The 20,030-nt window shown below is 36.1% G+C and overlaps 1 protein-coding gene across 2 annotated transcripts; it reads right to left on the bottom strand.

Moving 5' to 3' along the window:
* Positions 1-243: 243 nt before the first annotated feature.
* On the bottom strand, positions 244-19,495 carry CLEC12A (C-type lectin domain family 12 member A). Of its 2 annotated transcripts, none has more exons than XM_079143171.1 (6): positions 19,229-19,495; positions 16,192-16,287; positions 15,706-15,894; positions 14,729-14,880; positions 13,367-13,470; positions 244-1,151 (listed from the first exon to the last, which is right to left on the bottom strand). In XM_079143171.1, exons 1-6 carry the CDS (start codon positions 19,317-19,319, stop codon positions 980-982), a joined length of 804 nt encoding a protein of 267 aa, XP_078999297.1. In that variant the 5' UTR covers positions 19,320-19,495; the 3' UTR covers positions 244-979. The 2 variants fall into 2 exon arrangements, with proteins under 2 accessions (XP_078999297.1, XP_078999296.1); XM_079143170.1 differs by having other exon boundaries at positions 245-1,151; positions 16,192-16,290.
* Between the last annotated feature and the right edge of the window lie 535 nt (positions 19,496-20,030).

Raw genomic sequence — 20,030 nt, 5'->3', positions numbered from 1 at the left:
AATTATGGCATTTGCAGGCAAATGGATGAAACTGGAGAATATCATGCTAAGTGAGATAAGCCAATCTCAAAAAGCCAAAGGACAAATGATCTCACTGATAAGCGAATGATGATACATAATGGGGGTGGGAGGGAGGCAAGAATGGAGGAAGGAGGAACTGTATAGAGGGAGAAGAGTGGTGGGAGGAGTGGGGGGGAAGGAAAAGATAACAGAATGAGACAAACACCATTACCCTATGTAAACGTATGATTACACAAATGGTATGCCTCTACTTCATGTACAAACAGAGAAATAAGATTTATCCCATTTGTTTACAATAAAAAAAAAATTAAAAAAAGATCATCCTCATCTTGTTCCAGAGCACTCAAAAGAAAAATTTTCACTTTCTTAATAGAAGTATGATATTAACTGTTAACTGTAACTTTAGCATTTTGTTTGTTTAAAGGTTGTTTTATTTCAACACTCTTTATCATATTAGAGAAATATGCTTCTAGTTTTGAGTTTTTTGTGATTGTGTATTGTACATCAACAAATACTTTTTCTACATCTATTGAAACTTTTTTCTGTCATTTTTCAAAAGCTAATCAACCTATATTACTAGAATAAATCCAAATTGTTCATATTGTATTGTTTTATTTATTCTTATATTAATTTTCTCTGATTTTATATAAGGTTGAAATCTCCCTGGTTTATTTCTGGAAAAGCATGAAAATATTAGTTTCAGATTCCTGTATTTACCAGAAACATTGTCTTTATGCTGAACAAGATCTGGACTGCATAGAAGTGAAAAGATACAGTTTCAGATACCTTACACGCAGCAAATGAGGCAAAAGAAGAAAGTCTGAAGCTGTAAATATTAGGAGAGAGGCAGCAATTTACTAATATCATTTTTATCCAACTTGTGTGATCCAGATGATGCATGCTGCCCAAAGTTCCTTTCAACCTCAGGATATTAGCTGAAGCAAAATAATTGCACTAACTACATTCTTTCATCTGGAACTTTACTCATCAATACATTTTCAATATTCACTGAATTGGCCATCTTCTCACAAAAAGTGTACTTTTTAGCAGAGCAGTAAGTGTAATAAACATATGATCCATGTATAAATCCACAAAACTTTTCATTTAAGTCACTTATATTTCTTTTCAACCTGAAAAAGAGAAAAAGAAATTATACTTGACAAGTCAGATATTTGAAACACTTTCACAGAAAAAAAATGATTTTTTACAATATGATATTATTACCCATAGGTCCACTTTGTCTTAGGTAGATCTAAATTAAAGTTCAGAGTATTGACAGAGCCAGCCACAAGTCCCCAAGCCAGCAGAGACCTCCAGCCTGCAAGCAGCCTCTGGGACCAGGGCAAGGCAGCCAGAGACCTCTCCAGGCGGACCTGCTCTCCCCCCAGCCCCCTGCCCCCCTGGCCGCAGGGTTTTTCCATGGGGCGATCCAAGATGGCGGACTAGAGGGTGACTGCATCTCCAGTCACTCCAGAACCCAGAATTCAAGAAGGGGAGGCATTGAGAGACTCGGACTAAAATAGAGCCACGGGGTGAGTCTCCCCCACCCGGTGAAGCGCTGCACAGGCGGCAGGCCCAGATTTGGGTGGCTTATTAGAGTAGGGCACGGCAGCTAGAGTCTTCCTCAGGCAGCCCTGCACACTCCGGCGGTGGAATCCTCCCACAGGGCCAGATTCTCCAGTATCTTGGAGCAGGCCCCCCAGTGAGAGCCTTTCTGCAGAGAACCAAGCTTCAAGTCCCTGAAACAGGGTGGTGAGTTCCTGCCTGCAGGTTGCTTCAGGGACCAGGACAGGGCAGCCAGGGACTTCCCCAAGCAGCCCACAGCCCAGCCCCCTCGGGCGGGAAGCGCCTTTCCAGGCTAGCTTCTCGGAGCAGGCCCCCCAGTGAGAGCCTTTCCACACAGAGCCAGCTCCAAGTCTTGGAACCAATAGTGGGCTAGGGGCAGCTTTCCTTGGAAACACTGCATTATCAAGTTACTCCAAGACTTCAGGCTACTGAAGGCAGGAAGGTGATGCACTGGAAATCTACAGGGACATATAAGCCAATAGAAGAATTCTGCAATATCACAAAGTTCCACTGACATCTGACCAATATGAGAAAACGAGGAAAGAAAATGTCCCAAACAAACCTAGATACTATATCAATAAAACCCAATGACAGCACAGCAGAAGAAATGTCAGAAAGGGAGTTCAGAATGTACATAATTAAAACAATCAGGGAAGCAAACGAGGAGATGAAAGAGCAAATGCAGGCACTGAAGGAGGAGATGAAAGAGCAAATGCAGGCATTAAATGATCGCACCAATCAACAGTTAAAGGAGCAAATACAGGAAGCAAGAGATCATTTCAATAGAGTTAGAGATATCGAAAAAAAAAAACAAAAACAAACAGAAATCCTTGAAATGAAGGAAACAATAAACCAAGTTAAAAATGCCATAGAAAGCATAACCAATAGGATAGAACACCTGGAAGACAGAACCTCAGATGTTAAAGAAAAAATATCTAATCTTGAAAACAAAGTTAACCAAACAGAGAAGATGGTAAGAAATCATGAACAGAATCTACAAGAATTATGGGATATCATGAAAAGGCCAAATTTAAGAATTATTGGGATTGAGGACGGCACAGAGACACAAACCAAAGGAATGAACAATCTATTCAATGAAATAATATCAGAATATTTCCCAAATCTGAAGAATGAAATGGAAAACCAAGTACAAGAGGCTTATAGGACTCCAAATATACAAAATTACAACAGACCCACACCAAGGCACATTATTATGAACATACCTAACATACAAAATAAAGACAGAATTTTAAAGGCTGCGAGAGAAAAGAATCAAATCACATTCAGGGGGAGACCAATAAGAATATCAGCACATTTTTCAATCCAGACCCTAAAAGCTAGAAGGGCCTGGAACAACTTTTACCAAGCCCTGAAAGAAAACGGATGCCAACCAAGAATCTTATACCCAGCAAAACTTACTTTCAGATTTGACGATGAAATAAGGTCCTTCCATGATAAACAAAAGCTAAAGGAATTTACAAAAAGAAAGCCAGCATTGCAGAACATTCTCAGCAAAATATTCCATGAGGAAGAGATGAAAAACAACGATGCAAATCAGCAACGGGAGGAACTAGCCTAAAGGAATAGCCAAATAAAGGAGAAATCAAATCATGTCAAAAAACAAAAATGAGTCAAATGACTGGGAATACAAATCATATCACAATAATAACCCTGAATGTTAATGGCCTGAATTCATCAATCAAAAGACATAGACTGGCAGAATGGATTAAAAAGAAAAATCCAACAATTTGCTGCCTGCAAGAGACTCAACTCGTAGAAAGAGGTACCCATAGACTAAAGGTGAAAGGATGGGAAAAAACATACCATGCACACGGACACAGCAAAAAAGCTGGAGTATCCATCCTCATTTCAGATAATGTGGACTTCAAGCCAAAACTAGTCAGAAGGGATAAAGAAGGACATTACATACTGCTTAAGGGAAGCATAAATCAGCAAGACATAACAATCATAAATATCTGTGCCCCGAACATTGGCTCATCCATGTACATCAAACAAATCCTTCTCAATTCCAGAAATCAAATAGACCACAACACAATAATACTAGGCGATTTAACACATCTCTCTCACCGCTGGATAGATCGTCCAAACAAAAATTGAATAAAGAAACCATAGATCTCAATAACACAATCAACAATTTAGACTTAACCGATTTATATAGAATATACCATCCAACAAAGAACGAATACATTTTCTTCTCAGCAGCACATGGATCCTTCTCTAAAATAGACCATGTCTTATGCCACAAAGCTACTGTTAGCAAATACAAGAAGACAGAGATATTACCTTGTACTCTATCAGATCATAATGGATTGAAATTAGAAATAAATGACAGAATAAAAAAGAGAAACTTCTCCAATACCTGGAGATTAAATAATACACTATATGTTGAATGGATAACAGAAGACATCAGGTGGGAAATAAAAAAATTCTTAAAAGTAAACGAGAACAAAGACACATCATATCAAAATCTCTGGAACACTATGAAAGCAGTACTTAGAGGAAGATTTATTTCATGGGGCGCATTCAACAAAAGAAGTAGAAATCAGCAAATAAATGACTACAGCTCAAAGCCCTAGAAAAAGAAGAGCAGACCAACACCAAAAGTAGTAGAAGACAGGAAATAGTTAAAATCAGAGTTGAAATCAACGAAATTGAAACAAAAGAAACAATTGGAAAAATTAACAAAATAAATAGTTGGTTCTTTGAAAAAATAAACAAAATTGATAAACCCTTAGCCACACTAACAAAGAGAAAGAGGGAGAAAACTCAAATTACTAAAATTCGGAATGAACAAGGAAACATCACAACAGACACGAGTGAAATACAAAACAAAATTAGAAGCTATTTTGAAAATCTATACTCCAACAAAACAGAAAACCTCGAAGACATCAACAAGTTTCTAGAGACATATGAATTACCTAAACTGAATGAGGAGGTCATACACAACTTAAATAAATCAATTTCAAGCAATGAAATAGAAGAGGTCATCAAAAGCCTACCAACAAAGAAAAGTCCGGGACCAGATGGGTTCTCAGCCGAGTTCTACAAAACCTTTAAAGAAGAGCTCATTCCAATACTTCTCAAAGTATTCCATAAAATAGAAGAGGAGGGAACCCTCCCAAACTCATTCTATGAAGCCAATAACACACTGATACCTAAACCAGACAGAGACACATCAAGGAAAGAAAATTTCAGACCAATATTCTTAATGAACATCGATGCAAAAATTCTCAACAAAATTTTAGCAAATCGCATACAAAAATATATTAAAAAGATAGTGCACCAATGATGCATGGTTGGGTCAACATTCAGAAATCAATAAATGTCATTCACCATATCAGCAGACTAAAAGTTAAGAATCACATGATTATTTCAATAGATGCAGAAAAAGCATTTGATAAAATACAGCATCCCTTCATGCTCAAAACACTAGAAAAAATTGGGGTAGTGGGAATATTCCTTAACATTGTAAAGGCCATCTACGCTAAGCCCATGGCAAATATCATTCCAAATGGTGAAAAACTGAAAGCATTCCCCCTAAAAACTGGAACAAGGCAGGGATGCCCTCTTTCACCACTTCTATTCAATATCGTTCTTGAGACTCTAGCCAGAGCAATTAGACAAACCAAAGAAATTAAAGGGATACGAATTGGAAAAGAGGAACTCAAACTATCCCTGTTCGCTGATGACATGATTATATATTTAGAGGAACCTGGAAATTCCACCAGAAAACTCTTAGAACTCATAAGTGAATTCAGTAAAGTAGCAGGTTACAAGATGAATGCTTATAAATCCAATGCATTTTTATACATAAGTGAGGAATCTTCAGACAGAGAAATCAGAAAAACTACCCCATTCACAATAGCATCGAAAAAAAATAAAATACTTGGGAATCAATCTCAAAAAAAGAGGTGAAAGACCTCTACAATGAGAACTACAGAACACTAAAGAAAGAAATTAAAGAAAATCTTAGATGATGGAAAGATCTCCCATGTTCTTGGATAGGCAGAATTAATATTGTCAAAATGGCCATACTACCTGAAGTGCTATACTAGATTCAGTGCAATCCCAATTAAAATCCCAATTATGTACATTACAGAAATAGAGCAAGCAATTATGAAATTCATCTGGAAGAATAAGAAACCCAGAATAGCTAAAGCAATCCTCAGTAGAAAGAGCGAAGCAGGGGGTATCACAATACCAGATCTTCAACTCTATTACAAAGCAATAGTAAGAAAAACGGCATGGTATTGGTACCAAAATAGACAGATAGATCAATGGTACAGAATAGAGGACACGGACACAAACCCAAATAAATACAATTTTCTCATACTAGACAAAGGTGCCAAAAATATCAATGGAGAAAAGATAGCCTCTTCAACAAGTGGTGCTAGGAAAACTGGAAATCCATATGCAACAGAATGAAACTAAACCCCTATCTCTCACCCTGCACAAAACTCAAGTCAAAATGGATCAAGGACCTCGAAATCAGACCAGAGACCCTGCATCTTATAGAAGAAAAAGTAGGTCCAAACCTTCAACTTATTGGCTTAGGATCAGACTTCCTTAACAGGACTCCCATAGCACAAGAAATAAAAGCTAGAAACAACCACTGGGATAGATTCAAACTACAAAGCTTTCTCTCAGCAAAGGAAACTATCAGCAATGCGAAGAAAGAGCCTACAGAGTGGGAGAATATCTTTGCCACTCATACTTCAGAGAGAGCGCTAATTTCCAGAATCTATAAAGAACTCAAAGAACTCTACTCCAAGAATTCAAATAATCCAGTCGACAAATGGGCTAAGGAAATGAACAGACACTTCACAGAAGAAGATGTACAAGCAATCAACAGATATATGAAAAAATGTTCAACATCTCTAGTAATAAGAGAAATGAAAATCAAAACTACCCTAAGATTCCATCTCACCCCAATTAGAATGGCGATTATCAAGAACACAAGCAACAATAGGTGTTGGAGAGGATGTGGGGAAAAAGGTACCCTCATACATTGCTGGTGGGGTTGCAAATTAGTGCAGCCACTCTGGAAAGCAGTGTGGAGATTCTTCAGAAAGCTTGGAATGGAACCACCATTTGACCCAGCTATCCCACTCCTTGGCCTATACCCAAAGGACTTAAAATCAGTATACTACAGAGATACAGCCACATCAATGTACATAGCTGCTCAATTCACCATAGCCAGATTGTGGAACCAACCTAGATGTCCTTCAGTTGATGAATGGATAAAGAAACTGTGGCATATATATATATATATATATATATATATATATATATATATATATACACACACACAATGGAATATTACTCTGCCATGAAGAATGATAAAATTATGGCATTTGCAGGCAAATGGATGAAATTGGAGGATATCATGCTAAGTGAGATAAGCCAATCTCAAAAAATGAAAGCACGAATGATCTCGCTGATAAGTGGATGAGGACATATAAGGGGGGGTAGGAGGGTTTTTCATAAGGTTTAGGGTTAGGTTTTAATGACATATTTTTAAAAATGTATTTTCACCTACATTAATTTGATTTTGTAAGTGATATTTGCTTCATTAGACTGATGCAAACTTAAGAATCAGAGGAGTTGTAGTTTGCCTGAATTCATATAGTTTATACATTGTAAGACTAAAATAAAATTTCTACACTGTGAGAGGTGTGACTTCACAACAAGTAACAGAAATTCCATTAAATGACCTGATTTTAAAAAAAAAAGTTCAGAGTATCAAGTTAATTATTTAATTGACACATATGCAGCATGAAACACTGCTTTATTTATCTTTGCCTTCTCTACTTTCCCACATCTGGAATATTTGCTGTCATTTAATTCCAGACTTTGTACCCTCTTCACATATAATGTGATTTAAAATAATGCCCTTCTATAGGATTCTTTAGTCCAGTAGTGAATCTCTTCAGGTGTTCTTCATAATCATCAAACCCAGAAATTAACCTAACTTACAATACCTGAAGATCAACATCATCTCCAAGTGACATTTACTTCTAGCCAGTTTTGGAGATTTCACTCTAAAGTTCCAACTAATTAACAACTCATAAACACTGAATTATTGACTGAGGATGATACAGGAAAGACAAATTTGTAAATTAAAAACATTATATTTTGAATAGATGTAGCATCGGTACCTGGGTCACTAAATAATGACCATCAAATGTTTATTGATTAATTTTTCAAGAATGAGATTTTGTTTGTGGTGACAAATTACAGATGCTAATCACCACCCCTTCCAAATACAAGCCCCCAAATAACATCAAGAACAAAAATAGGAGAGAAGTTGGCAGATCAGAGGGAGGGTGCAGTTCCCAGCAGTTTCTCAGCTCCAGGTTTACCAATGGAAGACTGCTCCTCAGCAAGGTGGGTAACTGAGGGCACTCACTGAAATTCAACACTGAATGGTCAAAGAAACCATAGAGACACAGAAAGTCAGATACTTGGAACATAAAATATAAGAATATGTTAGAGGCATGCCAGCTTGCTGGTGCCAGCAGTGGGGTTGGTGGCTGGGGTGGCTGAGCGGTGGGAGAGTGCAGGCAGAAAGAGAGGAAAGTACAGTGAAATATATATAGACCTGGGGGAACCTGTGGAATGGAGAGGGAGGCTGATCCTAATGGACCCAGAGTTGGTGGGGGAAGTTGTTGAGTGTAAAGCAACCAAAGTTGTTGAGACAATGGGCAGAGAGTCTAGGAGAAATCTGGATTACTGGCCAACAAGAACCATTAATAAATGACCAAGTGGCAGGGAGCAAAGACTGGAAACCTGGAACTCATAAAAGAAGTTGCCAGCCTGACGGGGCAGTTGCCTACTGTGGGGCCCCAGTGAGGAATATAGGTATAAACAGATTTGTGCCTAAGGCAATCCGGGTTTGAGGACTACAAAGGAGAGAGAGAGAGCTCTCTTGGTTGCTGGTGTCCTATATGAGCTGTTGGGAAGATGCCAATAACCGACCAGAATTGAGCACCTGCATTCCTGGTCTGATCCTGGGTAATTCACATCCACTGTAGTGAATGTACGACCTCTGGACATTTAGACTCCACACCTTAAAAGAGTAACATATGGAGGCCCCTGAGACCCAGATGTCCCGCAGAGATCAGCAGCATCTTCAGCAACAGGGGGTGTGGATCAAGTCTCAAATACTTATGACTCAGTTCCAAAAACAAATACAAAGGATGGCATGACAGCATAGGCATTGAAAATCCATCCTTGTCAACATTTTTGACCACCACAGTAGAAAAAAGTCCTCTAATTTCATTAAGAATTTCTGTTCTTTTTTTCTTATCCCACACATTTTTTTAATTTTTATTTTTTAATTTTTTTATTTTTACAGACTGCATTTTGATTCATTGTACACAAATGGGGTACATCATTTCGTTTCTATGGTTGTGCATAACGTAGATTTATACCATTTGTGTAATCGTACATGTACATAGGGTAATGGTGTCTGTCTCATTCCACCATTTTTTTATACCCGACCTCCGTCTCATTTCTCTCTCCTAATCCAAATTTCTTCCATTCTTCTCCCACCCCCATCCCCCACCCTCATTATATATCATCCTCCACTCATCAGGGAAAACATTCAGCCTTTAATATTTGGGGATTGGCTTATTTCACTTAGCATAATATTCTCCAATTCCGTCCATTTATCTGTAAATGCCATTGTAATATTCTTCTTTATGGCTGAATAATATTCCATTGTATATATATACCACAGTTTCTTTATCGATTCATCTGTTGAAGGGCTTCCAGGTTGGTTCCACAATCTAGCTATTGTGAATTGAGCTGCTGTAAACATTGATGTGGCTGTGTTACCCATCCATTTTTAACTTTTTTAATTTTAATTTTTTAAAAAAATTTTGATCTCATTTTTAAAATTTTTTACTTTTTCCATTATGCATGATTGTGTGTGCATATGTGTGTGTGTGTTCGTGTTCCCACTGAACAGATAGGGGTGTGTGTGTGTGTGTGTGTGTGTGTGTATTCACATCATTTTACTTTTATTTTAATTGCTTTCTTTTTCACCTGATTACTATTTAGCCTTGGATTGAGTTTGGTGAGGTAAAATTAGATGTGGGTTTGAGTTGTTTTGATCTTTTATTTGTTTTTTGTTTATATCTTGGTTTTTATTCCTATTATTACCCCTTCTTCACTCTACTCCTCTACTAATAGCCAAATCTTCCTGTTCCCTCTTTCTCTCTTCACTATTTTGTTACTTTTATTTTTTATTTCTCTATCTTTATAGCCATCATCTACTACTCATCTCCTGCTTCTCCTCTGTTCACTTTTTAAATATTTTAAATTTCTCTTGCCTTCTTACCCTATTTTCTCTTTACTCAAGAAACTCTAATTCTACTGTTTTACTGAATTATAAAGTTTATGCAATTCTGACCCCATAATATAGTGAATGATGTAGTAGACATCTGCTGTTTAATATCTGATCTAGTTCATGGCTGTTTATTGTTGATGCTGGTGTTAAATGCTGATCTCACCATTCTTATATATATATGGTAATTAGTGTTACAGATGTCAAAGTAGACACAAGAATTTATTTTAAGGCTGTACATCTGTTACTAACATTATTGCTATTCTTGGCTCCCTCTTCCTCTAAGACTGGCTGGAAAGTGATTGTGCCACTTTGGGTTCACGGAGTAGAGATCCTGCTGCTGAACAATGCTCACAACTCAGTCATGTAACAGCAAACTTCACCCCTCAATAATACTTCAATGTATAGAATAGGGAGACAAAAATCCCAAACCAACAATCAGCCCCCAAGGAGAAACAACTAGAGGGAAGATTCCCTTTCACACACCTGGACATCAGAACAGCTTTTGATGGATAGTCCCTAGAACAAAAAGATAACACACAAAAGGACACATGTATAAAAGGAAGAGAAATCCATCTCAATGGATGAGGAAGTTCAAGACCTCTGAAAACATGAGGAAATATGCAAACAACTCTCCTTCCAAAATTCACAATCCTCCAACAAAGGAACTCTCAGATATGGAAATGAACAAAATTCCAGAGAAAGACTTAGAAAAGCTTATTAGTAAAATGTTTACTGAACTAAGGAATGAATTGAGAACAATTACAGGAGATGAAAGCCCATTTCAATAAAGAAATAGAGATACTGCAAAGAAAGCAAAGTTCTGCACAGCAAAGGAAACAAGAGTATAAAGAGAAAGCTAAAGAATGGAAAAAAAAAATCTTTGCCATTCCTCCTCTGGCAGGAGGTTAATATCCAGAATACATGAGGAACTCAAAAAACTTAACACCAAGAAAATAAATAACCAATAAAGAAATGGGAACAAGAACTAACCAGACATTTCTCAAAGAAAAAACACAAATGGTCAGCAAATATATGAAAAATGGTAAACATCTCTAGCAATCTGGGTAATGCAAATCAAATGGTAACTATCTAAAATACAAAACAATAACAAATGCTGGACAGGAAGTGGGGGGAAAAGTACACTCATTGTTGGGGGAACTAAAAATCAGTATAATTTTTCTGCAAAGCAGTGTGGAGATTCCACAACAATCTAGGAATGGAACTTCTCTGTAATCCAGCTATCCCACTCCTTGGTATTTATCCAAAAGGACCCATATCAGCATACTATAGTGACACAGCTATATCAATGTTTATAAAAGCACAATTCGCAAAAGCCAAATTATAAAACCATCCCAATTTCTCAATGGCAGATGAATGAATTAAGAAAATGTATTAGATATACACAATGGTTTTTTACTTGGCCATAAATAAGAATGAAGTTATGGCATTTGTCAATAAATGGATGGAAATGGAGAATAGCATGCTAAGTGAAATAAGCCAGACTCAGGGTCAAATGTTTTTTCTCATATGTAGAAGTTTCAGCAAAAGAAGGGAAAAAAATTGTGTGTGTGTGTGTGTGTGTGTGTGTGTGTGTGTGTGTGTATGTGTATGTGTGTGTGTCTGTCTGTCTGGTGGGGGTTGGATATCATAAAGAATGGGGAAGATCACCATAGTAAAAGAAGAGATTGAGGGGTAGGAGGAATAGAATAAGGGAGGAAATGCAGAATGAATTTGACAAAACCATGCTTTGTGCATGTATAAATATAACACAGTGAATTCCACTTTTATGGATATCTACAAAGCACCAATCAGAAATAAACAAATGAGTGGAAAGAAGAGTAGTACAGTGGGGGGGTGGGGGAGGAGAGGAGGGAAAGAGGGGAACCAGGGACTAAAATGAGTTATAAATTTCATGCATGTATGATTTTTTCAAAATGAACCCAATTATTATGTATAACAATGGACTGATAAAAGAAAAAAAGAACAAAACAAAAAATATTTACATATATGAATCATGTATATAATGTTGTACATTTTATTTCAGTGTTATTTCTTGATAATTTTAAATGTCCACCATGTATTCCATTCCATTGTGAATACCTTTCCATTCCAATAATTGCACGCACACATATATTCTACCTTTTCAGAACTCCATTCCACCTCTCCTAACATATATAACCTTCACCTCTAGTCCTTCAATGCCAAATGAGACCTTTAAGATATATGTCTCCCTTCATTTATACATTTCTTATCCACTATTCCTGTTATTGCCAGCCACCAAAAATAGTCATCTTATCTTTCTGACCCACACAAAACAAAACATATTTGCTATATGGCTAGGGGTGATGAGTATTCAGAAATCTCAGTACCAAGAGTCAGTGAGAGCATTTCCATGCAATTGCCTGAACTGCCCCCATTTGATGAGTCCTCAGCTAACAAATTTGGGATAAATGCTGTGCTCCCAACTGTACTCAGCAGGTTAACACTGACTTCTTTCTTTATATGGCCAACTCCCACATTTCAGACATTATACAATACAAATTGTACTTTGACATGTTCTTATGCAAATCCTTGATGTTTTCCCTGTTACATGCAGAACAAATACAATGTATAAACTCATTTATAGTAGTATAACTACATTTTTAAATAGATCATGCAATGTTATTATGTATACATATATATGCATTACATATTGCATATACACACACATACACAGTATACCATGCTTACCATGCTAAAATTCTTCTTCTTCTTCTTCTCTTTTGTTTTCCTTGCAGTGCTGGGGATCAAACCCAGGGCCCTGTGCTTGTATGGCAAGCACTTTACCAACCGAGCTACTTCCCCAGCCCTTCTTATTATTCTTTACGGTGAAATGTTCTTCTGGTCAGTCTCAGTTTTTCTCTAAAATTTCCATTTTATATGTCAATTATAACTAAAAATCTAAAACTATTTTTGGGTATTTTGTTTTCTCTGACTGAAACATTTGTAATTCATGGTCTTTTAATCCCTAGAATTATCGTCAGTTTTCACATATGATTGATATTTAAATACATTAAGAAATGTATCTATCTTTCTTTCATCTTTGAATCCCAGAACTTAGAATATTATCAAGCACTTGTTAGGGGCCAGTGGAATTTTGTTGACTTTCATAATTTCCTTAGATAAAATAATTATTTATATACACTCCCCTAAATTTGGCTACTATGACTTTTTTAGTGATTTGTCAATCCAGTGAGATCACATTTGTGGTTATTTCTGAATGACCAAACACATCAAGGAAATAGAATAGGGGATCTTCAAGGATGCAATCCCAATTAAGGCTGACTAATTGCTACCTATAGTGCCCCTGATGAAAACACCTATACTTAAACCCAATTATAAAAATTCAACAGGAAATAGACTTACCAGGCAGAAGAGGTAATCATATCATCAAGTGTTTTAAAGTTCATGTTATTGCTGGGAGATAATCCTAGCCAATAGTTATATAATTTAAGGGATTTTATTAATTCCTATAAGAAATAGAAATGATCTGTTTAAAAATTACATTCTATTGTACTTTCCTTATCATGCAATTTTTGACAAATTACTTTCTTAGTATTTTTGATATTGCACTACTACTTTTCAATGCCATTTAAAAGAAATTGAAAGTGATTTTCACTGTCAGATTTCAGCGGTTTTACAGTATCACTTTCTGTTTCACAAGGAGTGAAAAACTGTCAGTTCATAGCATAATTTTAACAAGGTTAAATATCTGAGCAGTAAATATGCAGTTGAGGACAAAGGAGGTAGTTAATGACCATAAAGGAGAGTTAACAGAAAAAGCAGGTTAGGAAAGTAGTGGAGCAGAGTGGAAGAAAAGAAGTCAGGATAGAATTCAGAACCAGTCCAAAATTTTGTAGTCAAAAACATGTGTCCCTTCTTATTCCTGACTTTAAATTTTTTTCTTGAGTAAGAAACTATGAATGGATTACTTGAGATAGTTTAATGAGAAAGAAATTGTGCTTGATATCCCCTCTTCTATAGAGGTTAACAAATTGTCTTATGGTAAAAAAATCTGAGATGCTTAGGAAATGTTGTTTTGCTTAAAAACGTATGATTACTGAGGGACCAGAAATCCCAAAGTAATAAGTGAAATGTGGAGAAATCATCTAGACTTGAAAATAAGGATCAAAAAGAAAATCAGAAAATCAATAAAGCACAGAGAAATCACTTTTTCTGTGTCCCAAGGACATAGTTCAATATATCTGTCTGGCACTTGCCCTTGTCATATCATCTAATTTCTACTTATTTATACATCTTTTGTGATAGCCTAATTAACCAGACTTTTTCTCTTAGTTAATGACAGAATACAACAAGTTTGAAACAAGGAAAATCCTTTTCTGTATTTTTTATGAAATTGGTAATTCTCAGGAATGATCTCCAGGTTCTGTGTTTTTAGATAAATGTTCAGATAAATAATCTGAGGCTTGATTCCAGAGTTCCAACTAGGAAATGCTCACAGGCCGGAAGATTTTGAGTGCCCCTGATTTATTCCTCTACCCATCAGTTTCTAAGATTCTACTGATGCTAAGATCCTAAGCTAAGGTTTTATGTGGTTTACCTTATCTGTGATTCCCTGAGAAAAATATACAAGGTCTCAGTCACCTCACACATTGACTAGAATAAGCCAAAATCAGGAGTGGGTCTTTCCCAATATTCCCCACTCCTACTTTAAGATGGGAGAAGAGACTTCCTTTCTCACAGGGTGAGAGACTTGGAGAGTCTTACCAATTTTTTTTTGTTCTTAACCTGTAGTAGGCTGGCATTATGAGCAGAACAGAGGATTTCAGCATTTTGCCATGTTTTAGAATCACTAAACCAGATATGACAGATATCTTCATTCCATATCCAACCCTTTGGACAAGGTTTACATTTGTGCTCTGGAAGAAGAACATAGTTTTTTTGGTTTTTGTGAATAGTCTTTGTTATTTTTTCCTTACCCTATGTGACATTAAACAAATTTATAGTGTTTCTTCATTTTGGGTCAGAAGGGAAACAAAATGAATCCTGTATGCTATATTCCTACATATCACAAAAATGTGTCTACATAACTTGAACACAAAATTTTAAAGTAAGAACTTGGATTCAAGTGTGTCTTCCTCTATCAGAAGACCTGGATCATCTTCATCATTTCTTGTATTCACTTGTGGCAATAAACACTAGTCACAGGAAATATTCTGTATGTAAGAATCTGTCTCCCATACCTGCAGCAATCCTCCCTTCTCCAACTAGTGCACCTCTAGCTCTCTGACTTGTTGACTATTGGAGAGGTTACAAAAAAAAAAAAAATTTAAAAACTTATAAAAATATTATAAGATCAGTTTTTAAGGTAACACCAATAGTGCATTTCTTTTCTATGGCCTTTTTATCATTTACTACAATTTAGGAATGAGGTCATTCAAAAAGAAGTTCTTTCCTCCCTGTTGTCTAATGACCGCAGTGCCTAAAATAATAGTAATTGCAGATTAGACAAATTATATACTGCTCTCTAATGTTTTATTACATAACTGTCATTCCTTAATAATTTGGCAATTTGTAGTTACTGTTACTTTTCTGTTTTTCCTTCTAACTCAATGAAGATATCAATGAAAATTCCATCAACCATATTTAATTCCTTTTTTTAAATAATGGTTAGTGATCAAATTATTCTTAAATGACTAAGGTTTAGTTCATGGTCTAGTAACTCTGAGAGCACTACAGGTTACCTGGTTTTTTTCTATCTAGCTCACGACACAATTCGGTGGCTACTATTTGCAGTGTGATAGAGAGGTTCCTGATCTCTTCTGAGCTTCTTACATTATCCATGAGTTGTAAGGAAACATTTCTCTGAAGTTCTTCTTTGACATTTTGCAATTTATTCAGTTTTTTCCTTTCTAACTTCAAAGTTTTATAAACTCCAGTTGAAAAAAAAGGGAGGAGGGGAAGAGAGAGAGAACAAGATAAAAACATTGTAAACCCTCAATAAAATTACCAGCCTCATAAATTTTTGTTTGTTTTGCTGTGATTTTTGCTGTTTTTTCTTTCGTTTTGCAGAAGTAATGTTAAAAAGTCTATATACCACCTTAAGGTCCATTTGTGGGCACATCACCTCTTATTATTACAAGCCCTTAATTCAAAGAATAAACATAGGTTATAAAATTCATAACATTTTAGATGCCTTTCCTTTCAGTCAGGATGGCATTAATACATACACACGCTTCCCAAAGTTCCCAGTCCAATGAGCAGCAGAAGGCATAGGAGAGTCAGGATCAAGGTTGATTGACGCCATAGAGGGGAAGGAACAGAAGCTGCTGTAGAAAGCAAAATTTGATTCATTCATTTATTAATTCATTCTGCCTTTATTTGTTTCCTAATATGTACCTTGAAAAGGAATATGATTTGCTAGAAACTCATGGACTCCAAAAAAATTTTTTTTTCAATTGTAAATCATGAATAAGTCAGGAAAATCAGTTGGTTGGTTGGCATGCAAATGGTTCTCAAGAGTGAAGATGTCAACTTGTGGAGTGATTCATGAAACCAAAAGGCAAACATGAAGTTTATAAAAGAGAGAGGAGAAAAGTTAATCTCGATACAGTGTATCTTTTTGTATAAATTTGGAGAAAATGAGCAGTTGGCAAATAGTAAAGATATCAATCTGAGTAACTTTTCCTTGAGGCACAGTTGCAGTTTACCAAAGGAAATATTTTCAGTTGTTTATGCATTCCCCACTTAACCCCTAGTTTGGTTGCAGAACATAACAAGGTAGGCTGTTTCTTTGTAATGCCTTCGGGTATTCCCTTATGAGAAACGGAAAATCCCGGTGGTCCATTTTCAAAATAGCATTTAGCTTTAAATGTAAAATGACTTGGGATGTAAGAAAGGCAGCTGGAGAGCAGAATGGAAAGTTACCAGCAGTTAACAGGGGAGTGTAAAAATTCACAGACCCTTGACAAAAATCGGGTGAGAAGGAAGGGACCCACCAGACCAACAGAGATAAACTGCAGGTGCCAGAAGCCACTCAACCCAGGGGGCTTTCCCACCACAAGGGAACAAAGGGAGGTAGGAACAACTAAAAGATTTATCTCTTTAAATAACCCAATAGAAGATAGTGAATTCAGCCAACCAATGAGTAGCAATCAAGTACCTGCTTTCCTTAATGACTGTTTGAGCCAAAGATTGTGTGGTCCGCCCTGACCAATGGGCAACTACCCAGTGCCCTTGCATTTGGCCTAAAGGCCAAGCAGACTGCCTGTTCGTCACACCTGCCTTTCAGTTTTGATTGCTGTGCACCCTTCTGCACCATGAAAGTAAAATTCTTGCCTTCTCAACAAAGTTGATTAATGCCCGAATGTTTATCTTGGCTCCTGGGTTGCCCATGACCCCTGATATTTCCAACTCCCTCATGGGTCCCATGTCCTCCTTAGTTTTGATCTATACCATTTTCTGATAAGAATTTTCAATTTTTAAAAATGTTTTGTAACAAAAATCTTTTATCGAATGCTTCCTGTTTTTTTTTTTTTTTTTTTTAACTGAGTGGTAAAGCCCAGGATAGATAATTTCCCTACAAAAATTATGAAATTTATATTATTATCATTAAATAGCTATATGATTTAAATTTATCATCACATGTATATGTGAAGACTAGTTATTTAAAGAAAATACAATTCATGGATAATGTTGTACTCTTACTATGTTTGTGAAATATCTTAACATTCTACAGTTGATAGCGCAATAATGTGAAATCCAGAGAGAACTGGAAATAAAAGGTAAAACTTAATTCCTTTAGATATTAGAAAATTGTTATTCATAAAAGAACTACATGGTTGGGATCATATCTAAGGTTAGAATTACAAATTTAAGTGCTAACTTTTATAAGAATTATTTTCTCATTTATGTATGCATTTAATTATTTGAAAGCTATCTACTGGGTATCTTGTATTCACTAGACACTTGTGGGTGCCACTGATACAGAAGTGGCAGGATTTGCAACTGTCTGTTCTCATGGAGATAAATTTTATTGTAGGAGGAAACAAATGAATAGATGGACAGACATATAAATCTCAAACTGGACTATAGTGTGTCAAAATTTGAAATAGAGTTATGTTATAGAAAGTAAGTAGTTTAGAACTTATGGAAAATGGGAATCAGCATACAAAGTCAGTGGGAATAGCACTACATACAACAAAAACATCTAGTTTAACAACCCTGGTTTGGGGGAAATTTTTCTGTTTTGAAAAACAGAAATAGAGTGGCTGTAGAATTGTGGTCAGTGTGAGAAATGATAGTCAAGGAGGTTAAAAAAAAAAAAAACAAGGAAACAAAAAACTTCATATAAAATTGAGAAGCAGTCTTGAGATTTTCTAGTCTGGAGATCCAGGGAAAAGTCATAAGAAGATACTTGGAAGTCATTGTATTTGAAGCCAAATGACAGAATGAAACAACTTAGAAGAGCATAATGAGAGACAGAAGAAAAGGTGACCCAGGACAGAGCCCTGGCATATTCTATCAAACAGACTTTGATCCAGAGGGAAGAAAAAACAGAAACAGAAGTCCTTGTGATAGCAGAAACCATAAGGATGTGTCCAGGAGAATGTGCACAAAAAATGTTTTCAAAAGAAGGAACATTCAACTTTGTAAATGCTGCAGGGAGGTGAAGCAACAAATAATAGACAGGACTACTGGGAGGAAACAAGGAGGCCATCAGTGACCTAGACAAAAACAGTTTCCATGGGACAATGAGAAAAGAAGCCTCATAAAGCTGATTGAGAAGGGAATGAGAGGTGAATTGGGAGTCAATGACCAAAGAATACTTTAAAATAAATACGTTTCTTTCTCTTTAAATATACACATGCAATCGTTTTCCTATTAATAAAAACATACAAACCCATGACTTTCCAGGGTAAAATATTCTCCTTTTTCCACAGCTTTGTCTAATGAAGGGAAAAACACTTTAGACAACTCAGTCATTCAAAAATATGATCATTTTTTATGTATCTTGAGTGTAACATTAACAAAGTAGATTTATAAAAGATTAAGAATGTTCAATATACACATCACTGGTTTTAGAAAAAGAAAAACCATTATAGTCATTTTGTACAGATGCTTTTGATGCATTTGGTAAAAATTGGGAGACTTGATTAAAAATTCATATTGAATGATACCAATATCATTATCAATGTACTCATACCTGAAGTGTGAAGTATAACCACTTCTGCCACCTTACAACACATCCATAGTTCAAAATCTTACCTTTTTTCCCAAGGTTTTGAAGGTTCTGGGTGTTTTCTATCTTATTGGAGTCCTGGAATTTTAGATTTGAATAAATAATTTCTTCAGACATTGGCAAATATGCAAGGAAAACTCGAAAAAGAAAAGGTGAGGGGCAGATAACCCTTGAATTTTAAACAAGATCTGTAACTAAACTTCTGTTTATGACCTGAAGCTTAAGTTTACAAGCTTCAGCTTCTGTTCATAAACCTACTGTACCAGGCTCTCATATGTCTGCATACAAGCTTGTCTCTGTCCTCAGACAAAAGCAGAGAGCTGTTGCAAGAGGAAACATCTTTCTTCCTCATATTTCTTCCTTTTTCTTATTTCTATAAATAAAATAAAGTTTGGTTTTATTTTATTTCAATACTGGGGATTGAACCCGGGGGTATTCCATCACTGAATAATATCCCTGGCTCTATTTTTTTTTTTTTTTTTTAATTTTAGACAGGTTTAAGCTAAGCTGCTCAGATTAACCTTGAACTTATGACCCACCTACCTCTGCCTTCAAGAAGCTGGAGTGCACCACTGTGCCCAGCCATAAAGTAATTTTTTGAAATGGTGTTTGTGTAGTATTATTATTATCATGCAAAAGTGCACAAATTATTAGCCTCACATGGTGTGGCTATAAATAGAGTTTATTTTCAAGCAGAGATATAAAAGAAAGGATGCAGTTCACAAAACATTCTTTAATCCAAAGGAGTGGCCTAGTTTAAGTGTTCTGAGAGTATCAGAGGCAAGATCCCAGTAGAAGGATTGGCTTGGCTAGGAGAATGAATGCACA

The sequence above is a fragment of the Sciurus vulgaris genome (genome assembly GCF_902686455.1).
Source record: "Sciurus vulgaris genome assembly, chromosome: 5".
Lineage (NCBI taxonomy): Eukaryota > Metazoa > Chordata > Mammalia > Rodentia > Sciuridae > Sciurus > Sciurus vulgaris.
This window is presented reverse-complemented; position numbering and strand designations above follow the sequence as displayed.

Excerpts from the sequence above, each read along its gene's own strand:
- CLEC12A (XM_079143170.1), bottom strand. The coding sequence starts at position 19,319 with ATGTCTGAAGAAATTATTTATTCAAATCTAAAATTCCAGGACTCCAAT. Across the intron at positions 15,895-16,191 it reads GGGAACTTTGGGAAGCGTGT|TTTATAAAACTTTGAAGTTA; the intron begins GTATGTATTAAT and ends TTTCAACTGGAG. Across the intron at positions 14,881-15,705 it reads GCTAGATAGAAAAAAACCAG|AGCACAAATGTAAACCTTGT; the intron begins GTAACCTGTAGT and ends TTCTTCTTCCAG.